This window comes from Carassius auratus, unplaced genomic scaffold (genome assembly GCF_003368295.1).
Source record: "Carassius auratus strain Wakin unplaced genomic scaffold, ASM336829v1 scaf_tig00027603, whole genome shotgun sequence".
NCBI lineage: Eukaryota > Metazoa > Chordata > Actinopteri > Cypriniformes > Cyprinidae > Carassius > Carassius auratus.
The window spans coordinates 38172-62680 of NW_020525608.1; the positions used below are offsets into that span (position 1 = coordinate 38172).

The 24509-nt window shown below is 43.2% G+C and overlaps 1 protein-coding gene across 1 annotated transcript; it reads right to left on the reverse strand.

Annotated features, from left to right (window-relative positions):
• Window positions 1-706: 706 nt before the first annotated feature.
• Window positions 707-24152, reverse strand: LOC113079302 (CUGBP Elav-like family member 5). The gene is made up of 2 exons (XM_026251549.1): window positions 23351-24152; window positions 707-804 (listed from the first exon to the last, which is right to left on the reverse strand). The coding sequence occupies exons 1-2, from the start codon at window positions 23715-23717 to the stop codon at window positions 707-709; spliced, it is 465 nt and encodes a 154-aa protein (XP_026107334.1). The 5' UTR covers window positions 23718-24152.
• Window positions 24153-24509: the final 357 nt, after the last annotated feature.

Below are 24509 nucleotides of genomic sequence, written 5' to 3' on the forward strand. Positions count from 1 at the left end.
TCTGTGTGAGGTGAACTTGAACAGACTGACAGTAAAGAGCCAAAGGCATGATGCAATAAAAGATGTCTAACATCTGCCACAGACAAACTTCTGATGGATGTGTTTGCCCTCAGAACCAAAGACCACCGGACGTTACAGAAATGTTACAGGGATGAAAATTTGAGAAAAATGGACACTTCAACTAGTTTCGGAATGATAGTTCACCCCACAAAAGTTCTACTCATTTCTATCTTCTTGAGGGCCACAAAAGCAGCTGCTTTTTATCAAATGTTCATTATGCTCTTTTTTTGCATAACGAAAGTATGATATGGTAACCAGAGCCTGTAAAGCTCCAAAAACAACCAAAATGTATCAATAAAAGTGCTTATTTAAAATCTCTTGTTGATAATATAATGACAAAGTACACAATTTTATGGACAAACTGATTCAAAAATACAAAAAGAGACACATAATAAAGTAACTGCAACTTAACTCAAATTAAATCCTACATTAATATTTCTCAGTGTCAATTTTAACAAAATTCAATTTTGGGTTGAACTTTTCCTTTAAGAATTCCTATAAATAAAATCTTGATTTCATGTCACAAACATATCAAGAGAACACAGACGTAGAAAACTGAAGTTGTTACTGAACCGTGTTCAACGGTTAGACCCTTTCTGCCTGAAATAGATGAAACAAAAAGCCATTAGAGAAATACAGAGAAAGATTAAAAGAGACTTACCCCTGGTAAAGTCTTCTGTTCATGCAATGCATTCTGGGCTTTGATGGCTGATTCACGAGCACAGTAGGTGAGGAACGCGCAGCCTGTAAAAATGAGACGAGAATCAGATACGGAACGGCACACACCTACACAAAACACACGAAGCTGTGTGTTTGGCTTCCACGCTGCCATTTATCACAAATAGATTATTATAGATTTTTACTTCCTGTGCTGCTCTTGCTGTTGTGATGCAAGTGTGTTCTGGGTTGTTGCCACAGCATTAGTATTTTTGATGTTTGAATTAACATACATTAACATGTATTAGATTCATTTATTTATTTAGCAGCTGCTTTTCTCCAAAGTGGCTTACAAATAAAACACATCACGTGGTATCTGCCGCAATGCCACATTTAAAGTGTAGATTTGGAGCAGGGTTACGACCCTACCACCAGTGTTTTGGTTGCCCTGGCCTTGTAACCTCAGCTCAACGCCTCTGCTCCCAGAAGACAGCTAGAAAAGATTTCCAATGACCATGATTAGACATCAACCATGTCTGTCATTCTGTGCTCTCTCTCTCTCTCTCTCTCTGTCTCTCTCTCGCTCTCTATCCCTCCCTCTTTCTCTCTCGCTAATTAACCCCATAACAGTTATGAGTAACAGGATATGATGTCACACTCTGCTCTTCTGTTTAATAGTATGTATATTTTGAATACTTTTAAATAAAAACCATTAATAATGAACACAAAATGTAAGCTACTTTTGTAAACTACTACTTATTAATAAGACATTAATTGTGAATAGTGTTGATATTGTTAACTTAAAAAAAATACAATGACTTAATGTAAACTACTTTGGAAAAACATGAATGGTGAAGAGTGTTGTTATTGTAAAGAAAATAAAACGTTTTCATTCATTGATATAAAGACAAATACAAAGAACTTACTTAAAAACAAAGGAATTTAGAAGTTGAAATACTAAAATGACTAAAATTGAAATAAAATAAAGCTAACAACATATTAACAATTAAACAATAATGAGATATAACAATAACTATCACAATAATTTTAAATACATTTGAATAAAACATTAACTTTGAAGAGTGTTGCTATTGTTAACTAAAACTTAAAAATAATTTTCATCAATTTAAATAAAGCTGAAAAATATAAACATTAAAAAAAAAGCACTAAAATGACCAAACCTAAAAGTGAAATAATAGAATCTTAAGATAAAAAGAAATATTACAAAAACTGGGGGAAAAAAAACTAATACATTTTACAAAAATAAAATATCAATAAATATTATATCTAATTAATTCAAAAACAATACTGATTGTTAACACTGAACTGTGGCTTCTATAAAAGCATGCACTAACTTTTAACAACCTAATGGTAAGTCTATTTAGAAAGTAATTTGAGCTCCTTTTGGCATTGAAATGAAAGCTAGATTTGTCCTAAATTACTTTAATTCACACTATACATTCACATGTTGGCTATCAATCAGCTTGATCAGGTGGATTTCAATATCCTGAATGAATCCTGAATTATTTATACTCTGTCTTGCTTTGTGCTAATCAGAAAGTTTTCAAAAAATAACATTAAAAAAGGTCAAAATTAATTAAAACTATCTTAAGAAGCACATTCCTTTCTATTCAGCATTTTTTCTATTCACATTCAGCCTCTTCCGAATATTAAAACACAAATAAATTAATTATATTTCTGAATTAAAACCACTGCATTTCCCATTGGAGCCGGCTCTCGAAGATCAGACAAAGAATCCAAAGGAATATTAAAGCAGTTTGGGGCGATCTGGAGAGGCCCATCCTTTTCTCATTCCCATTTATTGTTCTGACAGTGATATTTTCACAGCCCCAGTATAATTAGCTTGTAATGATTGCTGTTATAGGAGCAGTAGTCTTGCGTAACCTGTAAACCTTAATTAAACCAGTCACATTCAGATGGACCCAAACCAACCCTCTGAGCGCAGCCGCGTGTCCGGAGCGAACGGACCACCTCATGTAGAACTAATCACACACACACACACACACACACACACACAGCAGAGAGAGCAGAGAATGTAACAGCTCTCATATGTATTCATGTTGCACACCTGTGTCCATTCAACAGGAATATCACTAAAATACATGAACACTGGCACAGCATGCAGACGACGAACATTCGCTAGAAATCAACACAATCTCAATAGCAGCTCATCCATGCCACAACAGATTAAGAAGCTTGTAAAACTAGATTAAACACCCAATAAATCTGTTTTGACGTTCACAGTTTACTATCCTGCATTGATGTGTTACCTGCAGAAATTGGAAGCTGAGCTGGGATATATAAAAAAGGTGGCAACACTTTGCAATAGAGTCCTATTAGTAAACATTAATTAATTACCTAAAAATTAACACAAAACGTTCACTGGGGCTGCACCCTTCCAAAAGAGACTAATATACACTGAAGAGACTAATAACAAAGTGTCATGTCCACTGTCTGATCACCCCGTTCTTGTGTGTGTGTGTGTGTGTGTGTTTCTGTATATGTCTGCATTTCGTGCGCACATGGTGTTTTGTTTTGGTTTTGATCGCTCGTCTTGCACCTATCTTTGGCGTTCCTCCCTCCCCCTCATTATCACAGTTTCCGTTTCTAATGGTTTGCCCTTGCTCACCTGAATTCAATGTCTGTTCATCTCTTGCTCTATTTATTCCCGTCTGTCGCGCCTATCGGTGCCAGATCGTTGTTCGGCAACAATCCCCGTGTATCCACTTTGTCTGATCCTGTCAAGCCGTGTTCTGTCGTGCCTCTGTTTGCTGCTATTGGTTTGTTTTGTTTTTCTTTTTCCCCCCTCCCTCATTTCCTAGACCGGGCACCGGCATTTCCCAGAAGAGTTTTTGCACGGTCGCTGGCTCGCTCGTGGCTTCCTCCCCTCTCCGCTATCATCGCGGCCGCGCCGTTGAGCGCCCCCTGCCGGGTGTTTTTGCAAGGACATTTGAAGTCTCTTTTTCTGTTGGACATTTTTCCTAATTTCCCGGCCTGTTTTTGTTCATTGGAGGAAGTTTTTTCTTTTGAAGTTTTTGAATAAATTGGTCCTGCACCGTAACCTGCATCTGTGTCCAGTTGTGTTCCTGACTGAACGATCTGGCCAAGATGGACACAGCAGGTACAGACTCTGTCAGAACCGCAGTCACCCAGCAGGGTGTTCTTTTGGGCCAACACGAAGCCAGACTCACGAATACCACAAGGGAGATGGAGTTCTTAGCCAACCAAGTGGCTGAGTTGACCAACCGGATCCAAGAGCTGCAACGAGAGGCTCCTCAGGGTGGTGCAGTTCACCATCTTTCTCACCATGAGCCTGAGCCCCGATGCAATAACCCACCACCCTATGATGGGGACCCCAATTCCTGCCGGGCCTTCTTGTCCCAGTGTTCTGTGGTGTTTGCCTTGCAGCCACGCACATACGCACTTGAGATGTCCAAAGTGGCTTTTGTTTTGACTCTTCTGACCGGCAAGGCCAGAGACTGGGGAACCTCCGTCTGGGAGACCAAAGCTCCCTGTTGTGCTTCTTTTAAAGATTTCCGCCAGGAGATGGAGAGACTGTTTGACCGCTCTGCAAGAGGTCAGGAAGCGGCTGACCAGCTAGCACGGCTCCGTCAGGCGGGTCGCTCAGTGACGGACTATGCCATTCATTTTAAGACTCTTGCAGCGACCTGCGACTGGAATGAGGGGGCCTGTCGAGCTATGTTCCGTGCTGGGCTAGAGGATGACATCCAGGATGAGCTGGCCACTCAGGACCTGCCACGTGACTTTGACGATCTGGTTAACATGGCGTTGCGCATCGAGGGTCGCCTTCACCGCCGTCGTCAGCGCCTGGCAGTTCGTGCACCCTGGAGGACTGAGGAGTCGTCATCTGTCTCCCCCACAGAAACCACTGAGCCTGAGCCTATGCAGGTGGGGCGCCTTCGGCTCACTCCTCAACAAAAGCAGCAACGCCTCGCCCTAGGACTATGTCTGTATTGCGGCAAATCAGGTCACTTCGCAGTGGGCTGTCCACTAAAAGTCAAGGCTCACCAGTAAAGAGGGGGATCCTGGTGAGCGCTACCCCTTTATTACATCCCCCCTCCTCTCGCACTCTCCTTCCTGTCTCTATTCAGTTTGGTGGTGTCCTTAACTCCTGTACAGCACTGGTTGACTCGGGAGCTGAGGGCAACTTTATGGACCTCTCTCTAGCCACCCGTTGGGGAATTCCTTCCATTCCTCTTCCCAAACCTATTCCTGCCCGTTCATTGAATGGCACTTTAATAACCACTGTCTCATATGCCACTCCCCCTGTTAATCTTATAGTCTCGGGCAATCACCGGGAGGTGACCACGCTGTACCTTCTTGAATCCCCGAGTGCTCCCATAGTTCTGGGGCACCCGTGGTTGGTGCAACATGGCCCTCACGTGGATTGGTCCAACAACTCTGTCCTGTCTTGGAGTAAGTTTTGTCTTGCGTCTTGTCTGGGTGCTGCCTCTTTTCCTGTGTCTGTGTGTCCTGTCTTGCAGGTGGAGGCTGCTGATTTGAAGGGGGTCCCGGTGGAGTACCACGACCTGTGCCAGGTGTTTAGTAAGTCCCGGGCCACCTCCTTACCTCCACATCGCCCTTATGACTGTGCCATCGAGCTCCTCCCAGGCACTTCTCCGCCCAAGGGTCACTTGTTTTCCCTTTCAGGCCCTGAAAGAGAGGCCATGGACAAATATATTAATGAATCCCTCAAAGCCGGTCTCATCCGACCCTCTTCATCTCCTGCAGGTGCTGGGTTCTTCTTTGTCAAGAAGAAGGACGGCTCCTTGCGTCCTTGTATAGATTATCGAGGCCTGAATGACATCACTATTAAAAACAGGTACCCCTTGCCTCTAATGTCATCTGCCTTTGAGTTATTGCAGGGAGCCAAGGTCTTCACCAAGCTAGACCTTCGGAATGCCTATCACCTTATTCGCATACGTGAGGGGGATGAGTGGAAGACAGCTTTCAACACACCTACGGGACACTTTGAGTACCGGGTCCTACCATTCGGTCTGACCAATGCCCCAGCTGTCTTCCAGGCCCTGGTTAATGACGTGTTGAGAGACATGGTGAATCGCTTTGTCTTCGTGTATCTTGATGATATCTTGATATTCTCCCCATCTCTGCAGGTACACACTCAGCATGTTCGCCAGGTGTTACAACGGCTGCTGGAGAACCAGCTCTATGTTAAGGCGGAGAAGTGCGTCTTCCATGCCCAGTCGGTTCCGTTCCTGGGGTTCGTTGTTTCTGCGGGGGAGATCAAAGCCGACCCCTGTAAGGTAAGGGCCGTTGCCGAGTGGCCAGCTCCTGACTCTCGTAAAGCTCTGCAGCGGTTCCTGGGGTTTGCCAACTTCTATCGGCGGTTCATCCGGAACTTTGGTCAGATTGCTGCACCTTTAACGGCACTCACCTCTCCCAAGGTACCGTTCAAGTGGAATACTGGGGCACAGGAGGCCTTTGATAGATTAAAGTCCCGTTTTATCTCTGCTCCTGTCTTGTCTATTCCAGACCCTGAACGGCAATTCATTGTTGAGGTGGATGCCTCCGATGTCGGAGTGGGCGCGGTCCTATCTCAGCGGTCGCACGAGGATGGAAAGGTGCACCCCTGCGCCTTCTTCTCCCACCGCCTGAGTCCCCCAGAACGGAATTACGACATAGGTAATCGGGAGTTGTTGGCGGTCAGGCTGGCTTTGGGGGAGTGGCGTCACTGGTTGGAGGGCGCGGCTCAGCCCTTCCTGGTCTGGACGGATCACAAGAACCTCGAGTATGTCCGTTCGGCCAGGAGGCTGACCTCTCGACAGGCTCGCTGGGCCCTCTTCTTTGGCCGGTTCAATTTCTCACTGTCTTACAGGCCCGGGTCAAAGAATGTTAAGCCCGATGCTCTTTCTCGTCTCTTCGAGGCTCCTGGGGGAGGGGAGTCAGCAGACACTATCTTGCCCAAAGGGGTGGTGGTGGCATCCCTCTCTTGGGACATCGAGAGACGAGTAGAGGAGGCCCTACTTAAGGGGCCTGTGCCGAAGGGGTGCCCAGCGGGTAATCTGTTTGTTCCCACCAAGTTGCGCTCTGAAGTCATCCAGTGGGGTCACTCATCCAGGCTAGTCTGTCATCCAGGAGTCCGGAGGTCGCTGGCTGCCATCCGTCAGCGATTCTGGTGGCCATCCATGGCCAAGGATGTCAGGCAGTTCGTGGCTGCCTGCTCGGTGTGCGCTCAGAACAAGACTTCCAACGCGCCTCCCGTTGGTCTGCTCCACCCATTGCCCATCCCTTCCCGCCCCTGGTCACATTTGGCCCTTGATTTTGTCACTGGCCTTCCGGAATCCAAGGGTAACACCGTCATTCTTACGGTGGTGGACCGTTTCTCTAAGGCGGCCCATTTCATTCCCCTTCCCAAGCTCCCCTCAGCCAAAGAGACTGCTCAGGTGATGGTTGATCATGTATTCCGGATTCATGGTCTTCCGGTCAACGTGGTCTCTGATAGGGGTCCCCAGTTTGTCTCTCGGTTTTGGAAGGAATTCTGTCGGCAGATCGGGGCCTCTACGAGTCTGTCTTCAGGATTCCATCCCCAGACCAACGGGCAGTCCGAGCGGGCAAACCAGGATTTGGAACGTTCTCTTCGCTGCCTGGCATCCCACAATCCCGGCTCCTGGTGTCAACAGCTGTCCTGGGTAGAATACGCCCATAACTCCCTTCCTGTTTCTGCCACAGGTATGTCCCCATTCCAGTGTTCTGTCGGTTATCAACCTCCCTTGTTTCCCACACAGGAACCCGAGGCTGCGGTCCCGTCTGCTTTGGCCTTTGTCCGACGGTGTCGCCGCACCTGGAAGAGGGCCAAGGCGGCCTTGGCCCAGGCTAATAGGCGGACTAAAGCAGCGGCCGACCGTCACCGAACTCCTGCTCCCCGCTATGTGTGTGGTCAAAGGGTATGGCTCTCTACCAAGGACCTGCCTCTCAGGGTAGCCTCACGCAAGTTGGCACCCAGGTTCATTGGCCCATACCGGATCACGAAGGTCCTGAGTCCGGCGGCGGTGCAGCTCAAGCTCCCTAACACGCTTGGTCGGGTGCACCCTGTTTTCAATGTTTCCAGGGTTAAACCTGTGTTCTATTCCCCTCTTGTTCCATCTGCCCCAACCCCCCCTCCCCCCCGTCTAGTGGATGGCTCCCCGGTCTATACGGTGCGGAGGTTGCTAGATGTCCGACGTAGGGGTCGGGGCTTTCAATATCTTGTGGACTGGGAGGGCTATGGCCCAGAGGAGAGGAGCTGGGTTCCGGCCCGGGACATCTTGGATCGGACACTTGTCGAGGACTTCTACCGGCGACGAGGTGAGCCCCTTCCTGCGGCGCCTGGTGGCGTCCGTCGGAGGGGGGGTACTGTCATGTCCACTGTCTGATCACCCCGTTCTTGTGTGTGTGTGTGTGTGTGTGTTTCTGTATATGTCTGCATTTCGTGCGCACATGGTGTTTTGTTTTGGTTTTGATCGCTCGTCTTGCACCTATCTTTGGCGTTCCTCCCTCCCCCTCATTATCACAGTTTCCGTTTCTAATGGTTTGCCCTTGCTCACCTGAATTCAATGTCTGTTCATCTCTTGCTCTATTTATTCCCGTCTGTCGCGCCTATCGGTGCCAGATCGTTGTTCGGCAACAATCCCCGTGTATCCACTTTGTCTGATCCTGTCAAGCCGTGTTCTGTCGTGCCTCTGTTTGCTGCTATTGGTTTGTTTTGTTTTTCTTTTTCCCCCCTCCCTCATTTCCTAGACCGGGCACCGGCATTTCCCAGAAGAGTTTTTGCACGGTCGCTGGCTCGCTCGTGGCTTCCTCCCCTCTCCGCTATCATCGCGGCCGCGCCGTTGAGCGCCCCCTGCCGGGTGTTTTTGCAAGGACATTTGAAGTCTCTTTTTCTGTTGGACATTTTTCCTAATTTCCCGGCCTGTTTTTGTTCATTGGAGGAAGTTTTTTCTTTTGAAGTTTTTGAATAAATTGGTCCTGCACCGTAACCTGCATCTGTGTCCAGTTGTGTTCCTGACACAAAGTTTGAACATGTATCTTTAAGATACTAATATATATTATTTAGGGGTTAATAAGATTAAACCTTTTTAGCTTTTGTAGGGTACCACGCCAGCGCCAGCTTTGTACCAAGAATGACATACGAACATCAATAACCCGGTCTTCCTTTCTGGTGTTGTAGTACTTTTAAAGTTTTCTCGCTTGTGAATGACACATGATGTAGCCCAGCGGTTCCCATTTCCAGTGCTCACGCACATATTTTGTATGTCTCACTTAATTAACACCCGATTCAGATGACCGACTCGCGAGACAAATAAGCAACTGGAGCTTCAAAAACAAGCCCAAAACAAACCCAATATTATTTGATAATTTATTTTCCGCATTATCATTTATTAACAATAAATGAGCCTGCAACATATTAAACTGAAACCACTGCTTTATTAGAAAAGGATAAACTGAATAGGAAAAAAAGGATAAAAATAAATAACAATCAGGGAACTGCAACAAAGCGGAGAGAACGCACTTTCCTAATCTCCGATCACCTGTGAGGCTGAATCGGATTGGAGAGAAGGAAAGGACAAAAAGATAAGAAGGGAAAGAGAAGAGCATTAAGGGTAGCTGTAACATATATTTAGCTTAATTTAAAAAAAAAACGCAACCCGCAACCCGTGCTGTTTTAACGCGACTTACAAAAAAAAAAAAAAGCCCAAAGTCGCATATTATAAGCAGACTTGGCAACTATGCTCTGGTATTCTGGTCTGTGAGCATAAATTTGATCAGGGGGCGTGGCTTTGAACGGCGATCACAGGAAGGGTGGGACGTTTGCTTTCAGTGCTATCAGGCTAATGTTAGCACTTTCCAAGATCTCCTATTGCACCTTTAAATGACATTATAAAACTTTTTTTTATTTTAGTAGTTAACTAATGTTAACAAATTAAACCTTTTAAACTGTTACCAAAAGGGTCTCTCTTTTAATATCTTGGCAAAAATCACACTTGATAACAATGAAAAAACACACTCTTTACTGCAATATTTTATTTCAAGGTAAAACAAATTGAAAATAAAATTAAAATATTATTACAATTTAAAACATCTATTTTTTGTTTTAATGTATTTTAAAATGGAATTTATTCCTGTGATGAAAAGCTGAATTTTTAGCATCATAACTTCAAGCATCATTCTTCAGTGTCACATGATCATTTTATTATGCAGATTTGCTCAAGAAACATTTATTATTATGAAAACAGTTGTGCTGCTTCATATATTTCTGAAAACTGTGAATATCCTGTTTCAGTCAATTATTCATGTCAACTGAAGTAAAATGGGTTGCGAATGGAATTTCGTGTTAACGTAAAGAAAAACCAGCAAACAACATCAAAAGTCATAACTGGGTTCATCCAGGACAGTACGGCACAACTACAGCGCTTACAGAAAGAAGCCCAGCGTTAGGCTTTATACACCCGAGCATTACACGCCGGCTAATTTAAGATAGAGGCAGATAATTAGATTCAGGCAGCGTTATTCTGCACATTTGGTATCTGTGTTGTATCACGCTCGGATCAATACATTCTGGGAGCAGAAAATGATAGTCATCTCCTTATCATTTTCCATTAAAATCCCCTTTTGATAACATTTCATCACAGGCTGGAAGGAAAGAATGAGAGAGAGAGAGAGAGAGAGAGAGAGGGAGAGGGAGTGATAGAGAGATAAAAAGAGAGTAAAGGAAAGGTTTTTGTAGCTCCATAAAAACAGCTTTATCTCCTCTGTTTGCCCCCAAACGCTCCAAAAACAGACCGCACTGGATTATGGGCTATAAATTATATTAAAATCTCTCCGTTGTAGTAATTTCATTTTCTCTTCTAAAATAAATCTCAGCCCGACAAACACGAAACACTGGAAGTCAAACAGTTTTCTGGGAAACCTTCCTGAGGTTACTTCTGAATTAAACGACTCTATTGGCAATTATTTATGCGAGTTTTAACTCAACATGACTTCATTACATCCGAACGACTTCACCGTAAAACAGATTTAGGACTGGAACAAATTTAGATGAGGATTTTAAACAATGTGCCACATATATCAGCCAAAATCTAGATTGTTTGTGGTTTAAACCTATGCTTTATCACCAACCACAAATTTTTGGAAAGCAAACTTCAACAAGACACGTGATTTTTTTTAAAAAATGCACGTTATTCAACACATTAGCAGCTGTATCTCACTATTTGTCTGAAGCATAATAAACTGTCCACACAGAGATCATAAATGTGCTCAGAAATGTGGACCTCTCACAGGTTTTTGTATCAACACGTTAGAAAGGCAATAAATGCAATTACGGCTGACTTCCTACCCTCCATTACACTTACATTAAACAGCTATTATGTTATATGACTTTACCTTTTATATATAGCTTTTCTGTCTAAAAATGTAATTGTGACATCATTTCTCAGAGCCAAGATCTGCCTTCTTTTTCATCACCTTAAGGGCCAGTCACATTTGTACACATATATACGCTGTAATTAAACAAATTAATTTACTTGAAATTCATGATATTTTTATATTCAAAAGGAATGATTCTGGAACTGCCAGAAAAGAAAACTAATCTCACTGTTCTGTGAAAATAGTCAATTATATTCTACCAATCTAAATAAGTCTCTAAATTCTGCTCACCAAGGCTGCATTGTTTTAATTAAAAATACAGTAATATTCTGAAATATTATTACAATTTAAAATAGCTGTTTTCTATTTTAATGTATTTTAAAATGTAATTTATTTCTGTGATCAAAGCTGAGTTTTCAGCATCATTGCTCCAGTCTTTAGTGTCACATGACCCTTCAGATATCATTCTGATATGCTGATTTACTGCTCAAGAAATATTTCCTATTATTATCAATGCTGAAATTAGTTGAGCCGATTGATATTTTTGTGGAAACCATGATACATTTTGTTTTTCATGATTCTTTGTGTCCGTAAAGTGTCATTTTTGATCAATCGTGGCTGCGGGTGCTTGCACAAAAATGAAGCATATCTAAATACATAAAATGTTTTAACAATATCAAAAGCAGCACATGCAGAGAATCATCACATTATAGCAATCATCATAAGATATTAAATGCAAAAAAATATTTGGTCCAATTGATGACACTACATGCAGCAATTTTCATGCAGCAATCAAGTAAAAACAACTGACTTTCACAGTAGATACTAGATGATGTGAACGCTCTTCTATAAAGAAATCTTCACATGCACTAATAAAGCGTAAGCTCGCCATAATAACAGAGAAAGGATTACACCTAAAAATAAAGGAAAAAAACTTTTATTTTTTTACTTTTTATCCTCTATTTCTTTAGAAAACCATCTGCTGGTGTTTTAAAGAGTCCAAAAAACATTTGAAGATCTGAAGAACCTATAATGGACCATCAAGAACTTTTTAACAATATAGCAACTTGAAAATCCCAAAGCTAAAAACGGTTCTTGATAAGAAGAGTCTTCAACCACTGAAGAACCTTTTGTTTTTAACAATGTACTTCATATTTTGAAGAATGAGACGTACTTTCAAATGCATGTAAAAGTTACTGTACTATAAAACAGATAGGCACAGAGTGACTATTATACTTCATAGTACAGCCTGAAGGTCTACAGCATGCAGTCCAGGTTCATTACCCACAATTCCCTTCTCAACAAAACCAATATTCCCTATAACATCTTTCATAATCTGACATCATGCTAAACAGTAATTACCTCAATGCTTCACCTCGCTCCTCTCTTTGCGCTGTCACTGAGTGCCGACGTTAGTCTGAATAACAAGCTTTCACGCACCTACTCTCCCGGCACGATCCAGGCACTTATTGACAACCCTGATTAAACGTGTGCATGTGAGCGCAGGTCAAAGGGAAGCCTGTAAACATGCTGCTTGTGATGATTAATGTTTACCACTGTGGCTCTCTTCTTAAAACCAGTTGATTTTGATAGAGTTCGCTGTAGCTTAGCTAACAAAATTATAATCCAATAAGCATAAATATGCATGAGACAAACAAATATGGTGTAAAACAGGTCTTTATAATTGCACACTGACCTATTTTATGGTCTGCCATCCTCGGATCGTTTGTTGCTGTGCATTTTGAGATTGCCTTGAAGGGCACATATGATGCTGGCCTAAAATTTGGCCAAAGTAAGTTTCTTAGAAGCAACATAACCATACCTATTGGCAACAATATAAAGGATCATGGATAGTAATACACACCATTTATAACAAGCTTTTCATGTGTATAATGCCTTAGAATGCTGCCTTTGTATAAAAATAAATCATCTTAAACAGCCTAAAGAGGTTAGTTGGTCTACCAATCCACCTACTGAAAATGACTTGTCTGGTCTGTTTGGTTGGTTGGTTTTAGAGATATTTTACACACCTGGAGGTTTAAAAGATACTGAATATGTTGGGATGTTTCAATCCAATTTTGGGTCAAATATGGACTAACCCCGCTGTAGGGTTAATGTTTTCAATTACATTTTGAGCCGAAAATTTGGGTTAGTCTGTATTTGACACAAAGTTGGGTTGAAACAACCCAGCATTTTTTAGAGTGTTGTATTTATTTTGGTGTGTGATGCTACTGGATGAGAACTAAACTTAACTAAATTGAGCTTGATAGTGACAACTGTTTTCTGTAGAGATGCTTTAAAGCTAAATAGAATTTGTTTCATGGCTAATGAACTTTGCAACAATGACACTGTTATTGAACTGATTTGAATCAACACTATTGTCTTTTGTAGAGCTCCTTTATAGCTGAAATTGTATTATATAACTTTGCACTATTATTGAACTAAACTGAATCAACACTGAACTGAGCGGAGTAATTATACTATTAAACTATAACTAGAGCTGTGTTTGCTTCATAACTATTAACTTTGCTACATTCACAGATGTTGCACTGAATCTACAATGAATGAAATTGAGTTGAATGCCAACACTGTTGTCTTTTTAAATCTGCTTTACAGCTGTATTCATTTCATAATAACTGACGAACTTTGCAACATTAACACCATTATTTGTATGTTTATTACTGTGAAGATGATTTGATATGATCTGTATTGTATTATAAAGTGATATATATAAACAAATGTGTCTTGACTTGTCAGCTGGTAAGGTTGAGAGACCATCTAAACCATCATAAACCGGCTAAAGCCAGTGAGCCACATTAGGCTGGCTTTTGCTGTTCTTTTAACAGTGCTGTGAAAAAGAGTAATTGAAATGTGCATCTAATGCTGTTTTCCATCGATTTCACCCTCGGCCTATTGTGGCAAGACTTGCAAACTCATAGAGCACATTTCATAGCAGTAATTTAATGTCAATGTAAATGATAATCTAACAGCACTGTACTAATAACGTCCCACTGAGACGGCAGTCAACAGAGTGTGTGTGTGTGTGTGTGTGTGTGTGTGTGTGTGTGAGTGCATTTGTGAGTGTGACAGGCCTCCTACGCTGATTCATCCTCCCTCTCGCACCCTCCTATGGGCATAAACCATTATTCATTTGCGCGGTGTGTGCGTGAGCATGTGTGTGCCTCTGAGCGTGACAGAAAGAGGGAATATTTTGAGCAGAAGAGGGGGGGGGGGACGCAGATACTCACAGAGGAGTGTGTAGCTTTAAATGGGTTTTCAAGTTCAATTAACATGACGTTTTTAATGAATTAGACGACTAAGTTTTCTTTCACTAATAAATGAAATAATCATAGAAAACCTGGGCAAGAATCTGCCTGTTTAAAATGCATATGAAATATATTACATCTCTCCAGCGCTGCTCTCAAATCAAACTAGAGCTTCGGTCAGGTAAGATGACCTGCCTAAGACTAAAGAGAAATCCAGAAATATCAGCTCTTTTACTAATTACTTACAAATATTTACGAATATATATTAATACTGTATTATATAATTAAGATTGGGTTTTGAACAACTAAAAAATGAGATTGCTTTAGTATCTCATTGGGATGAAATGCAAAATGAGACTTATCTCATCTCATTTTTATCCTGAAAAAAGACCCCATAAATCTCACATGCTTCTTCTAGAATTTTAGAATAGGTCTCATTATGAACTCAAACATTTCTCATCAAATTCTTCCACAACCAAATGATCTGAGATGCGTTCCACATGCATTTTATAGTTCTACACTCTAAAAAAATAAAGTTTCCAAAAGGTTTATTCTGTAGCGATGAAATAGAAAAAACATTTTTGGTTCACCAAATGCTGTTTTATAACAAAGTTCGGGAGGAACAGTCGCAGTTCATTAACCTGACTAACACAAGTGGAGACCAATCAGTAATCAACTCATGACAAGGTATAAATAACAGCAGAACCTATCTCTGTTCATTGACAGTTTTCAGCATCCCGGTTCGCGCTGTCCGTCATCTTATCACAGACGAAATTTTCCTTCCAACAAGGAGATCCATACCGGCGATTTCTCAGATCTGCTACTTTGCTGACCATGATCATTAAACACGACCGTTGAGCACCATCAAACGTCATCGCGACAGCTGCTCTTCTTGCCAAGCCACACGTCGTGGCCAATAGACCGTGCAAAGTTCAAGCTCGCCTCGCTTGACGCCACGATTGACCCGATCAAGACCGGGCTCTCTTTGAGCGCTGGAATCGCAACACCAGCAGGCATTCAACCAGCCCGCTCCTCAGTTCTTACCGCAGCAAGCCTCTTTCACTTCCCGCAGCGGCTCAGCCTTTCACCGCGGCTTTTTCCGGCCGAGGCGCAGTTTGAGGCCGCCTCCTCTAGCGGCGCAGACCGTGCGTCATAAATCAATACATTTTTAGATGAAGACGGTAAATACAGGTTTGCGGCCAGAAGTAGTGCGAGAGCCGCGTGGAGTTCCGATCACATATGTATGTGGAAATTCAGATCCAAATTGAGCCTCGGATGCGTTCAAATATTTAAACTTCTGCGACCAGGCCGTGTGCAAACGCCCGACGGGATGTGATCTTTCGGTGCGAGGTCAGAATTACCTATATTTTGTTAACCTTGACATTATTCTTCAACATAATTTATGTAAAATGGTGGTTCATAATAATTAAATGAATTATTAAACCATTATTTACGTGATTAGCCCCACAAAACCTACTGTTTTTATTTAGGGGGTAATCTGATTTGTGACGATGTATTCATACATTATACATTCTATTCATTCAAATTATTAACTTTACCATGGTGAACATGTCAAGGTAACAGTTAGGGCTACTGCACGACCAGTTTGAAAGTTAAGCACCCCTGCCGCGAGAGGGAGAAATGCGACATTTGAGGGAGAAATGCGACAATCGTGTACAAATGTCGCGTGCTGTGGAAAGGAGGCTTAAAGTTCGTTAAATCAGGCCATGAGGTAGTCATCATCCACACTGAAATGTCCAAAGATATTATCTGCCTTACCGTGCATGTTTAAACCTCACTGAGGTTTTACAGACAAGTTTCATGCAATTATTCTGGCAGGACCAATTTTCTTGGGGACCTATTTCACCATCTACTGGCGTGATCATTATACCCTCGTTTTGCCGCAGGACAGCAGTGTGAGTAAATTCTGAGTTTTTCTAGGACCGTAATAAGAAAGCATGCAAGTAAATATCTTTAGAACTGCTTGTAAGTGAATAGCACATAACTGCAATTAACGTTATTGCCATAATCATGTCTGTTGGTATGTTTTACAGACATAATGATTTTCATTGCATAATGATTCTCATAGTTTTCAGAAGCCTCTGTTTCCACAGTCTATACTACAACGTGAAACCAGTGTTCCAGATGTATCCATTAGTGCTAGTGATGTGTCGTTCGTAAACGAATCGTTCTTTTTGAACGAATCTTTTAGCCGAACAAATCGTTCATGTTATCCACGGACTCATATTTCTCAAGTTCAGTAAAGTTCCTCCCCTCATAGCAGCGCGGCGCTTTAAGCAGCGCATGCGCAGCTCAGTGAACCGGGTAACAACCGTTCATCCTGTCAAAGAATTACTCAACATCGAGCCGATAGCCTTCGAGTATGAGATGTGACCGAGTATGTGATTTGTTGAATGTAGTAACTAATACGCCCTTCAATGAACGAGTTTCATATGAGTCTGAACTAGATCTAGAGATCTTATCGTTCGTGAGTGAAATGACTGAACTGGCACACCTGTCATTCGTGAACGAACTGAATGAACGGATACACGTCGTTTGTGAATTAAATGAACTGGCACATAGCTTATCTTGTTCGCGAACATTTGAATTAGAGTAAACTGGGTTAATCTGCTATTTTAACATGTCAATCTCGAAAATGCAAAGCGCAGTTATAGGTACAGTACTGTGCACATACGCTCGTCTTGATATTTAGCAACTCCACGTTTAATCCATAGACCGTAAAAGAAAGGTTAATCCCCGATTTATGAATGTGAATATATAATACACAAACTGTCTGACCAAACAATTAAAATGCTAATTAGGCAAGAAACCCCGTGCTTTGTTCATCTGAACAACTCAATTAGACTTCCTATATCGAACACGATTATACACACATTTTAATAAAGCCAGATCAGTTTTTGTAACAAGTGAATGCGTTCGTTGACGTAAGACATAACACATAATACACTCTTTTGCCACCTGCTGGCATATTCTGTGTAAAACGAAGAAATTATCTCTGAACTAATCATTTTGGTGAATGAACCGAAAATGAACGAATCTCTAGAAAGAATCATAATTTCCACCACTAATTAGTGCTGCAACGACGTGTCGACGTCATCGTTTACGTCGACTACAAAATGCGTGCAATGCGTGGACGCGTCACACTGTTTACATCTTGCATAATGGCATACGGCGAATGAAGAAGTTGCATTCTATCACAAACAGAGACCACTGTTATTAAAAGTATGAGAATACTTTAAACAGAGGACAAATAAAACGTCTCTTTGTTCCCTTTGCAAAACCGATATGGTGTACCACGGCAGCACAACTGCGATGAGCGAGCACCTCAGAGGAACATCTAGGCGCTCTCCGGTGTCTCCATGCAATTTAACTGGTTACCCTGTGATCTGGTGACCAACTTCCTAGTTCAGGTCTGATATTCTTGCGCTGCGGCATCCTGAAAAGTTGAGATGTTTTCAACTCGATGCGGTGCGGACGCGCCTGAGAAGGAAGAAAAAAAAAAAAAAAAAAAAAAAAAAAAAAAAAGGGGTGATAGGTGACCGGCCCCTTAAAAGACAGCGCGCCACGAGACAACAGTCACAAACCACCGAGCTACCCAGAATCAGCTCCAGATCTCTGGAAACCATGGTAAACCTTGCAGAACCATGACTACATTCTATGGTCATGATGCTAAAGAACATTTCATGACGTCTCAGACAACGGTACATTTATTGCTACCGAGGTTTAATTATAAACGCTGTCATAAACTCATATTTACAATAGTAAAATAATTTTTGCCTCTTATTTTATACTGCAAAAAAAAAAAAAAAAAAAAAAAAAAAACTTCCTCCACATTGGTTGAAAATGAACAAAGGTTGAAAATGTTACTAACCTGTCTACTCTTCCCACAGTCAAGGAGGGGGAACTCAGGGCCCAGTGGTTACAGAATGGACTCCTAACCCTAGGGATGTGGGTTTCGAGCCACGGCCCGGCCATGCCATGACTGAGGTGTCCTTGAGCAGGGCACCGAACCCCCAGCTGCTCCCTGGGCGCCGCAGCACAAATGGTTGCCCACTGCTCCGGGTGTGCGTTCACGGTGTGTGCGCGTTCACTGCCGTGTGTGCACTTGGATGGGTTAAATGCAGAGCTGCTTCCACAGGAGCCTTTTCCATATCTCCCCATTGCCGCAGCAGTGCCTGCTCCCGCAGGAGCCTTTTTCGTATCTCCTCACTGCCGCAGCAGTGTCTGCTCCCGCAGGAGCCTTTTTCGTATCTCCTCACTGCCGCAGCAGTGTCTGCTCCCGCAGGAGCCTTTTTCGTATCTCCTCACTGCCGCAGCAGTGTCTGCTCCCGCAGGAGCCCCTTTCGTATCTCCTCACTGCCGCAGCAGTGTCTGCTCCCGCAGGAGCCTTTTCTTTACCTCCCCCATATAAAAAAAAAAAAAAAAAAAAAAAAAAAAAAGTCATCATGTTAAGCCATTTCACTGAAATAAGCTGTTCAGTTTTCACAATAAGCGACGTGAATTTCAACAAGGGTTTATGATCAGCTTCGATGCCCCACATTCCCAGTCGCATTAGCCTCTGCATAATACGCTGTTTTCAAACATAAAAAAATAAATAAAAAAAAAAAATAAAATAAAAAAAAAAAAAAAATGTTTAATTTAAAAGTCTCTCTTGTTTCCACTTTCCGTCCAGCGAGCACCAGTCTCTCAACGGACGCAGTAAATATTTATTCGTTTCCACTGCCCGTCCAGCGAGCACGAGTCTCTCAGCGGACGCAGTAAATATTCATCCCTTTCCACTGCCCGTCCAGCGAGCACCAGTCTCTCAGCGGACGCAGTAAATATTCATCCGTTTCCACTGTCCGTCCAGCGAGCACCAGTCTCTCAGCGGACGCAGTAAATATTTATTCGTTTCCACTGCCCGTCCAGCGAGCACGAGTCTCTCAGCGGACGCAGTAAATATTTATTCGTTTCCACTGTCCGTCCAGCGAGCACCAGTCTCTCAGCGGACGCAGTAAATATTCATCCGTTTCCACTGTCCGTCCAGCGAGCACCAGTCTCTCAGCGGACGCAGTAAATATTTATTCGTTTCCACTGCCCGTCCAGCGAGCACGAGTCTCTCAGCGGACGCAGTAAATATTTATTCGTTTCCACTGTCCGTCCAGCGAGCACCAGTCTCTCAGCGGACGCAGTAAATATTTATTCGTTTCCACTGCCCGTCCAGCGAGCACCAGTCTCTCAGAGGACGCAGTAAATATTTATCCGTTTCCACTGTCCGTCCAGCGAGCTCCAGTCTCTCAGCGGACGCAGTAAATATTTATCCGTTTCCACTGTCCGTCCAGCGAGCACCAGTCTCTCAGCGGACGCAGTAAATATTTATTCGTTTCCACTGTCCGTCTAGCGAGCACCAGTCTCTCAGCGGACGCAGTAAATATTTGTTCGTTTCCACTGTCCGTCCAGCGAGCACGAGTCTCTCAGCGGACGCAGTATATATTTATTCGTTTCCACTGCCCGTCCAGCGAGCACCAGTCTCTCAGAGGACGCAGTAAATATTTATCCGTTTCCACTGTCCGTCCAGCGAGCACCAGTCTCTCAGCGGACGCAGTAAATATTTATTTGTTTCCACTGCCCGTCCAGCGAGCACCAGTCTCTCAGAGGACGCAGTAAATATTTATCCGTTTCCACTGCCCTTCCAGCGAGCACGAGTCTCTCAGCGGACGCAGTAAATATTTATCCGTTTCCACTGTCCGTCCAGCGAGCACCAGTCTCTCAGCGGACGCAGTAAATATTTATTTGTTTCCACTGCCCGTCCAGCGAGCACCAGTCTCTCAGAGGACGCAGTAAATATTTATCCGTTTCCACTGCCCTTCCAGCGAGCACGAGTCTCTCAGAGGACGCAGTAAATATTTATCCGTTTCCACTGTCCGTCCAGCGAGCACCAGTCTCTCAGCGGACGCAGTAAATAGTTATTCGTTTCCACTGTCCGTCCAGCGAGCACCAGTCTCTCAGCGGACGCAGTAAATATTTATTAATTCCACTGTCCGTCCAGCGAGCCTCAGTCTCCCAGTGGACGCAGAAATACCTATTTGTCTCCTCTATCAGTCGGCGAGCACTAGTCTCACAGCGGACTCAATAACATCTATTTTTCCACTGTTTGTCCAGCGAGCACTAGTCTCCCAGCGGACGCAGAAATATCCATTGATTTCTCTGTCCGTCCAGCGAGCACCAGTCTCTCAGTGGATGCAGTAATTATCTAATTCCTTCTACCTGTCCATTGGGCCTCAGTCTCCAAGGGGACACCGTAAATACATATTTTTCCTCTGCCTGTCCAGCGAGCACTAGTCTCTCAGCGGACGCAGTATGCATCCATCTCTTCCTGTTCTTCGTCCAGCAAGCCCAGTCTTCCAGCGGACGCAGGGACATAATTCGTCTCCCATATCTGTCCAGCGAGCCTCAGTCTCCCAGCGGACGCAGTAATATCTATTGGTTTCCTCTGTCTGTCCAACGAGCACTAGTGTCTCAGCGGACGCGGTAAATACCTATTCATTCCTCTACCCGTCCAGCGAGCCTCAGTCTCCCAGTGGACGCAGTATGCATCCATCTCTTTCTGTTCTTCATCCAGCGAGCCAGTCTTCCAGCGGATGCAGGAATATAATTTGTTTCCTCTATCTGTCCAGCGAGCCTCAGCCTCCCAGCGGATACATTACGCATCTAGTCAATATATCATTACACCTCGCAGGCAGACGGTGGAGCCCGTCTTCCCGCCATCGTAACCGCTTCTTCCTCAACTATTAACCAACAGGACCTGCCTGCTCCTCTACTTCTGCCAGAGGCAATGCAAGATCTCCTGGTCAAACGACCATACTTCTAAAAACGTCAGCCCGCCAAATCTCTGCGTTTTGGGGGGTTCGTAGTCTGGCGGCTGTCCTTTTGCTCTCTTGTTTTTGGGGGGAGTACTCTGGGTTCGGGCCACATCCCGAGCTCGGAGCCCTCCACCCGGACAGCACGCCAAATACGCATAAACTTACGGTATTAATATACGTAGATGTGAACTCGTGAAATGCTGTTTTATAACAAAGTTCGGGAGGAACAGTCGCAGTTCATTAACCTGACTAACACAAGTGGAGACCAATCAGTAATCAACTCATGACAAGGTATAAATAACAGCAGAACCTATCTCTGTTCATTGACAGTTTTCAGCATCCCTCCTCCACCCCATTTCTCCTCACTTATAGATCCATCTACTCTTACCACAACCGGGGGGAGTACTCTGGGTTCGGGCCACATCCCGAGCTCGGAGCCCTCCACCCGGACAGCACGCCAAATACGCATAAACTTACGGTATTAATATACGTAGATGTGAACTCGTGAAAGAACCATTCAGTGAACAATTCTTAAAAGAACCATTATTTTCTTATTGTAAACAAAATAAAAAATAAAAAAAACCTTTTGTGCATTGGACAGTTTCCATGGATGTTCTTCATGGACCCATCGATGCCAGTCAAGGATCTTTATTTTTACAACAAAAATGCATTTATTTTTGTCTAGAACTATTATGCAATTTGATGAAATTGACCTTTCTTAAATTTTTATAAGAATCCATGCTAAACCACATATACTTCCTAAAGCATCATGTTCTGATTTCTCTTGGTGCATTCATTAAAAAAAAAAAATGCATTCTTGCTCAAGTAAAGCACTCAAATGCCAAACAAAGAAATACTGAACCTTTAGTGGGTTCATGATTTCTTTAAATGCATAAATTAGCACGTAATGTAAGGTTCACATTTTGCTGTGAATGAGAAACCACACACCAAATGTTTAATTTGACATAATGAAGATGCACGTCGCGCATTGGGAGCTCTTAGTATGCATCATCTGTGCTCAAAGCGGGGCTGCCCTACTTCTGAGAGCACACACAAAAATACGAGGTGATACATAAGTGGGAGTGAACACGGTACATCTAGTATCCTTTTTAATGTCATGAAGCAGAAAAGCACAATGCAAGAGAAATAGAACGAGAGATCTGACAACATCAGATGGGTCTGTATGACATCTGACATGCATTGATGGAAATCAGATGCAATCATACTGAGCGTGGTTCAATATAATGTGGTTCAATATAAGGTGTATAATGCAACAAAAAAAATAAATTTGATGCTTATATTTTAAGTAAAAAAAAAATTAATAAATGCTAATCAGGTGCACAGGGTGAGCCAGCACAAACATACAATGCATCAGAGTACTAAATGAGAATTAGACCATGTTATTTGAAAAAGAGTGACAGAGGTAGGTTTGAATGGTATCTGACAGTATGTAGCTTACTGATGGAAATTAGTTGCAATAGTACTGACTGTGCTTAAAAACAGTGTGAAGGAGGGAAATGAGAGGATGAGAATACACAGTGTACATGATGAATAGATCTATGTGCTACAGAAGTTAGACTTTTATATTTACAGTAAACATTGAACATTTTCTTTCATTCCTTAAAATTGAGAGATTAGACTGACATCTAACATTATGCAATGATGAAAATTAGTTGAACCCATATCCAGTTTGCTTTAATATTGCATAAGTGAACGCAAAAAGTGAAAATATAAGAACTGGGCTATGCACAGTGTGTAAAGAACAAACGTGCATGTAATCTTATCTTTGTAAAGTCATAAATACCAATGTGCAAAATTACAATGCATTAGTGCATTCCATGAAAAACAGATTATGTTACTCTTAAAAAGACTTTGGCTTGAATTCAATCAACGCATGCTGTCAGATGTCAATCGCTCTTTATCGTGCTGGCCGTGGTATAGGAGAGACCAAAATTAGAGCAAAAGACCACGCTCTGTGCGTAACGAATAAATATAAGCGCAACAGAAGATATTAATGTTTAGAAGCAAGCAGTCGTGAACAATAACGAGGCAACGTATTTTTAGCCCAAGCCCGAACCAGCCATTCAAAAGCATCATTACCTTTGTGCATGCCTGTATAACGGTCCTTGAGGACAGTCAGTTCGTGGATCTTTCCAAACTGTTCGAAAAGAGGTTTGAGGTCCTTCTCCTCCAGGTTGCGCGGGATCTGTCCTATAAAGAGCTTGATGGCATCCTGGTCTTTCATGGTGCCGTTGTCGGGGTGGATGGAGATGGGCTCTGAGCCGTTCATGGGCTTGGGGAAGGTGATGTGCGCGTACTGGGGCTGGTGCGGGATGAGGAGCAGTGGTGCCCTTGCCTGGCTCGGTACCGCCCCCGGTCCAGAGAGGAGCAGGCTGGCGTGGGCAGGCTGAGGATGCTGCTGAGGATGCTGCTGCCTCCTCGCTTCAGTCTGGGTGAATCTAGCCATTCTGCGCGCAGCGGAGAGTGCGATAATAATAACAACATACACACGCACGCACACGCGCCGGGAGAGAGTACGCGCTCAGCTGGAAACGCGACGCTAGCAATCTATTCGACACATGCCACGCTCGCGCCCCCCGCACCTGACGGGAGGAGGAGATGAGAGCCGTGCGCGGTCACGACTCAAATGCGCGGGCCCGTAGCGCCACCTGCCGACCAATAGCCAACTACCCTACTACACAGACAGACTTTCTTGAAACAGTATTGTCTTGAAAAATAAAATTTTATGTATTTACAATTTGAAAAATCACTTGTGCGTCCAAAATACTAAATAAAATAGAAAATAAAACACATCACCTGTCAGTGAGGTTCCTCAGGGATCAGTTCTAGGATCCCTCCTCTTCTCCATATACACTAGCTACATCACTGGTGCATGGTTCCACCTGCCATTGCTTCTCTTCTTCCCTGCCACTCCGACTCTACAGCATCAATTCAGATTCCCGTTAAATGATTTCCTCATCATGTTTGGTAAGGAATCTTGACTTGCTGCAATCTTTATTGACCAGCTGACTTTCAAAGACCAAATTACAAAACCGCATGATCATGCAGGTTTGCATTGCAGAAAATCAGAAAGATCAGGCCATCCCTCTTGTCCCTTGCCCTTGTCATTTCTTGGACATTTCTCCCTCCTACTTCCACTCACTCTTACAAGTCTACATCCCCTCCAGAACCCTGAGATCTACAAGTGAATGACGCCTCATTTTACCATCACAGAGAGGCACAAGTTTCAGAACATTTT